Below are 5,909 nucleotides of genomic sequence, written 5' to 3'. Positions count from 1 at the left end.
GTGTTGGTGTATTCACGGAGTGAAGAAGAGCACGAGGAACATCTAAGGACCGTGTTGCAAATACTCCGAGATGAGAAGCTGTATGCTAAACTCAAGAAGTGCGAATTCTGGCTTTCGGAGGTGACCTTCTTAGGCCATGTAATATCCGGGAGTAGAATCTCGGTAGACCCGAAGAAAATTGAGGCGATTCGAGAATGGCCCCGTCCTACGAGCGTGGCGGAAGTCCGCAGTTTTCTCAGACTGGCGGGCTATTATAGGCGTTTTGTTGAGGGGTTTGCGAGGTTGACTACTCCTCTCACACGTCTTACGCACAAAGGAGTAAGGTTTGATTGGAGCGAAGGTTGCGACCGAAGCTTCCAAGAGCTGAAGAAGAAGTTGACGTCTACCCCGGTACTTGTTTTGCTAACGCCGGGAGAGAGCTTTGTGGTGTACAATGATGCTTCCTACACCAGTCTCGGGTGTGTTCTTATGCAGAATGGGCAAGTCATTGCATATGCTTTGCGCCAGTTGAAAAGTTACGAGAAGAACTACCTGACACACGATCTTGAGCTTGCGGCGGTCGTTTTCGCGCTGAAGCTTTGGAGGCATTATCTTTATGGTGAGCATTGTGAGGTGTATACTGATCACAAAAGCCTCAAGTATTTGTTCACCCAAAAAGAGTTGAATATGCGGCAGCGGCGGTGGCTGTAATTGATAAAGGATTACGATCTTACTATCCTGTACCACCCTGGTAAAGCTAACGTGGTGGCCGATGCGCTGAGTAGGAAATTTGTTGAGAACTTGGCGACGACGATTACAAATCAGCCGGCATTACATAAGGAAATGCAGCGGTTTGGATTGGAGATAGTGGCGCCGGAAGTTCCGACTATCTTGGCGGCACTAGTGGTTCGACCGACCTTGTTGGAGCAAATCAAGGAGCGGCAGGTTGAAGATCTGTATCTCCAAAAGGTGCGGAATGATGTTAACGATGGGTACGCTGGTGATTTCGGCGTGGGAACCGACGGTGCACTTCGGTTCAGAAACCGATTGTGCGTACCCAAGGACGATAGGATTCGTAAAGTGGTGTTGCAAGAGGCGCATCATTCCCTATATAGCATTCACCCGGGCGGCACTAAGATGTACAAGGACCTGAAGTTGCATTATTGGTGGCCGGGTATGAAGAAGGACATCGGAGAGTTCGTGGCGCAGTGCATAACGTGCCAACAAGTAAAAGCTGAGCGTTGTTTTCCCGCTGGGAAGTTGCAGAACTTACCAATTCCCGTGTGGAAGTGGGAGAATGTCGCGATGGACTTTGTGGTCGGGCTGCCCCGATCACAAGCTGGACATGACGCCAAATGGGTGGTTGTGGACCGTTTGACGAAATCGGCTCACTTTTTGCCGATCCACACCACGTGGTCAGGAGACAAGTTAGCCCAGGTTTACTTGGACGAGATAGTGAGACTACATGGGGTTTCCGTGTCGATTGTATCAGATCGAGATCCTCGGTTCACTTCTCATTTCTAGAGGAGCTTGCAGGATGCTCTAGGCACGCGGCTCGATTTTAGTACGGCGTTTCATCCTCAGAGTGATGAACAATCTGAGAGAACTATTCAGATACTCGAGGACATGTTGCGAGCATGTGTGCTTGACTATCGTGGAGGGTGGCACGATTACTTAGCGATGGCGGAGTTTGCATACAATAATAGCTATCAAGAATGGCACCATTCGAAGCCCTATAAGGAAAGAAATGTCGCTCGCTAATTCATTGGAGCGAGGTGGGCGAAAAGGTTGTTCTTGGCCCAGAAGTTGTTCGGGAGGCCGAGGAGAAAGTTCGTCTCGCACGGCAAAAATTAATGACGGCGCAGTCAAGGCACAAGAGCTATGCCGATAAGTGAAGGAACGACATTGAGTTCGCGGTTGGGGACCGCGTGTTCCTAAAGGTATCGCCGATGCGTGGTGTTAAGCGGTTTGGTGTCCGGAAAAAGTTAAGTCCCCGATTTGTCGGACCCTTCGAGATCTTAGAAAGGGTTGGCGTGGTGGCCTACAGAGTAGCCTTACCGCCGAGGCTTGCGGGGGTGTACGATGTGTTCCATGTATCTAATCTCCGCAAGTATGTTTACGATCCGGAGCATGTTCTCTCGTATATACCGACAGAACTTCAAATGGACATGACCTACGAAGAGTTCCCGGCGTACATTGTTGATCGGGAGGTACGAAAGCTACGGAGTCGAGAAATTCCATATGTTAAGATCTATTGGAGCGAACACGGCGATCGAGAAGAGACGTGGGAGCTTGAGGACATGATGAAGGAGCGTTATCCTCATCTTTTCGAGGAACTAAGATGAGGTATGGAGTTTAAATTACGAATGAATTAGTTTTGCGGCCGAAATAATTTTAAGGGGTGGGGAATGTAACATATCACTTCCCCGTAAGTCGTGCCGAGTTCCATCGAAATGAGCGGAACGCAGAAAGGAATGAGTTACTATAGGCTAAAAGTGCATTGGAGCCTATATATGGAGTATAAAGGGACCCGAGAGAGTGAAACTGCAATTCTGGAAGAATCCCAGAAATTTTACTCTCGGGGACCGGTCCCTTGGGTGAGAGACCGGTTCCCGAACGTTGGTCAGCTGAGTAGAGGGAAAAATCGGCTAAGTCCTAGAAACTGAGCTCTCGGGAACCGGTCGTTCGGCGGGGACCGGTCCCCGGAGACCGGTTTCATCAGGGGTAGACGGGTCCCCTTCTGCGCAGGTTGCAGGGTAGCTCTCGAGAACCAGTCCCTGAAGAGGAGAGACCGGTCCCCGAGCCCGAAAATGCCCAGTGAGGGCTAGTTGCAAAAGTGAAAAGTTGAGGGGTTTAAATGCAAATATGGCATGAGAGGGGTTATTTGAGCTAGGGCATGAGTGAGAACCATTTGTTCTCACTCTCACCCTCAAAACCTTCCCTCTCTCTCTCTAAAATCCTTCTCTTCTCTCTCCCTCTCTCTCTAGGGCTTGGACCAAGGAGGGTTTGGAGGAGAAAAGCTTGGAGAAGAAGTTCTCCAAGGTGTAGAGCAAGGTTGATCAAGGCTTTTGAAGGAAGCTTTGGACTCCAAAGGTGAGTTCTCATGGGTTTTGAGCTAGAGTGTGGATTTTTCCTTCTAGTATACTTCTAGGAAATGGATTAGAGTATTTTCCCCAAGTTTCTCATGTGTAAGGACCTATGTTGGGGAAGATGACTTTGTTAAGGGACCTATGTTTAGGGTTTTGTAGTTTTGAGGTTCAAACTTGGATTTGATCTCATTTTAACCAAATTGGTAGGTCTACGAACGCGTTGGTGCGCTCGGTTCGGCGATACGACGAGCGTGCGCGAAGATATTGAGAAAACAAGCTGAAATAGTATAGATCGTCGTAGCTCGCGGCGAACAAGCCCAAAAATCGTGGAATTGGAACTGTGGCATCCTTGTGACACATAAAGGTGGGGGGTGCTATCCAGAAATACCGGATCTTTTTCTATGTCTATGTCCTTTCATTTGAGCATATTGGTATTATAGCATTCTTGTATGTAGGGTAATGAACAGCATGTGTTGGTTGTAACAATTATCTGCTTGAGATTATTGTAGTGATATTGAACTGTATAGAAAAGGAAAGTGAAAGGCCCTATATGCATGTGATTGTAAGAAATGACCGTGACCGTAGTAAGCAAAGGCAACATGGACATTAGTGACTCGATTGACATCGATAGGTGAATAGTTAAATAAGGTATAACCCAAGTGACATTATTTGTTGTGGCATCAGGACCACCATGACATTGGCAAGTGACAGTATGTACATGAATAGGTAATAACTATTCAGCGGCATTGAAACAGTGAGAATTGTGACAGGTTGGCCATACCTCCTCAAATTGAGGATGGGATCATACTCACAGGTATTGGTTCCGGCTTGTGTGAGGTCGCTCCTCCACGAGCGGTGTACTCCGGAGAAGAAATGCACCACGGGTGGACGTGCCCGGCGAAGATCCTTCGGGTGGTAGTGCCTCGTGCCTGCGCCGTTAGATGGATATGTGGACTGTGAGTTGGGGTAAACTAGGAGCACCCCAGGTTGAATTGGGTAAAGGCCAAGGGAAAGTGAAAAAGGACATGCATGCATAGTTATCGTGTATTTGATCATGAATATCTATCTGTGGATTGCTTTTTTGTAGGCATTGTATTAGAAGTGCATTAGCTGGTTTGTTATTCTTCTTTATTGAAATACATATGCCTGAATTAGACCTAGTGGGCGAATCGGCGTGGTCGGCGGCCGAACCCACTGGGAACTTCTTCTAGTTCTCATTACCACTAACCCTGCAGATCCATACGCGAGCGGGGCGGCGGAGGATCGAGGCAAGGGAGTCGCGCCGTAGATAGCGACCCCGGAGTTACATAGGCATACCCTACTCTTGATGTATTCAACTTTTGTATGTTGAAATTGTAAAGTAAAAGTGATGTAATGTAAATTATATTTTGGGTAATGCAAGAATAATGTAATAAATGTAATGGACTACTTGTGTTTGGTTCAAATGTAATCAAATGACATGTGTTGGATGTTTAGATAGTTTCGATGCTTTCACTGTGGTTGTTGTTTGCTCTCGTGCAAACCTTGTATATCTCGCAATTCTCTTTTAACTTGCTGGTAATATACTTGTTGTTGGAGCCTTGGGCAAACAGGGGAGGTACTGTTCATTCGACGTCTGTCATGTGCTCGAATCCAACCAAATTGGCGGAGCTCGGGGCGTGACATAGGCTGCCCATTAAAAAAGGGTTTAAGCCTTTTAAACAACCGGCTCGTTGGTTTGGGCCGAATATTGTACTCCAAATCAAGAATGAAATAGAAAATCTTTTGAAGGCCGGATTTATTAGAGCGGCCCGTTATGTTGATTGGGTATCTAACATAGTTCCAGTACGAAAAAAGAATGGTAAACTTAGAATTTGCATTGATTTCAGGAACTTAAATTTAGCCACGCCAAAAGATAAGTATCCTTTGCCAATAGCCGATATGTTAGTAGATTTGGCTTCCGGTAACGAGGTCATGTCCTTTATGGATGGATATGCTGGTTATAATCAAATTTATATTGCTAAGGAAGATATGGCTAAAACGGCTTTTAGATGCCCTGGTTCAATTGGAACTTTTGAATAGGTTGTTATGCCGTTCGGCTTAAATAATGCCGGAGCTACTTACCAGAGAGCAGTGAATTTTATTTTCCATGATTTAATAGGCAAAATTGTGAAAGTATATATCGACGATATAGTCGTAAAATCCAAGTCGCAAGCCGAACATTGGATTGATTTAAAGCTCGCCTCTGAAAGAATGAGGAAATATAATTTGAAAATGAACCCTTTATAATGTGCTTTTGGAGTTTCAGCAGGAAATTTTTTAGAATTTTTAGTGCATAAAAAAGGGATCGAAATTGATAAAAACAAGGCGAAAGCAATATTAGAATTACCGCCGCCAAAAAGCAAAAAGGAATTACAAAGTTTGTTGGGAAAGATTAATTATCTTCGGCGGTTCATATCCAACTTGGTTGGGAAAATTGGAGTTTTTACTCCATTACTTCGGCTTAAAGACAAAGAATAATTTATTTGGACGGAGGAACAGCATGAGGCGTTTGAAAATATAAAAAGATATTTATCGAATCCTCCGGTACTGGAGCCTCCAAAGCTGAATCTGCCGATGAAGTTGTACATATCGGCTGCAGAGGAGAATTTGGGATGTTTGTTAGCCCAAGAAAATGAAGAAAAAGAAGAACAAGCCATTTATTATTTAAGCCGACGTTTTCTAGATACTGAGAAACGATATTCGGCTATTGAAAAATTATGTTTGGCTTTGTATTATTCATGCACAAAGTTAAGATACTATATTTTATCGACTGAGGTGTCGGTAATATGCAAAACCGACCTGGTAAAGTATATGTTGGCT

General features: G+C 45.3%; 1 protein-coding gene across 1 annotated transcript; it reads left to right on the top strand.

Moving 5' to 3' along the window:
* The first annotated feature begins 1,928 nt into the window (after positions 1-1,928).
* Positions 1,929-2,324, top strand: LOC109706293. Its single transcript, XM_020227065.1, has one exon. The coding sequence runs from the start codon at positions 1,929-1,931 to the stop codon at positions 2,322-2,324; it is 396 nt and encodes a 131-aa protein (XP_020082654.1).
* The last annotated feature ends 3,585 nt before the right edge of the window (positions 2,325-5,909 follow it).

Source organism: Ananas comosus, unplaced genomic scaffold (assembly GCF_001540865.1).
Source record: "Ananas comosus cultivar F153 unplaced genomic scaffold, ASM154086v1, whole genome shotgun sequence".
Taxonomy (NCBI): Eukaryota; Viridiplantae; Streptophyta; class Magnoliopsida; order Poales; family Bromeliaceae; genus Ananas; species Ananas comosus.
This window is presented reverse-complemented; position numbering and strand designations above follow the sequence as displayed.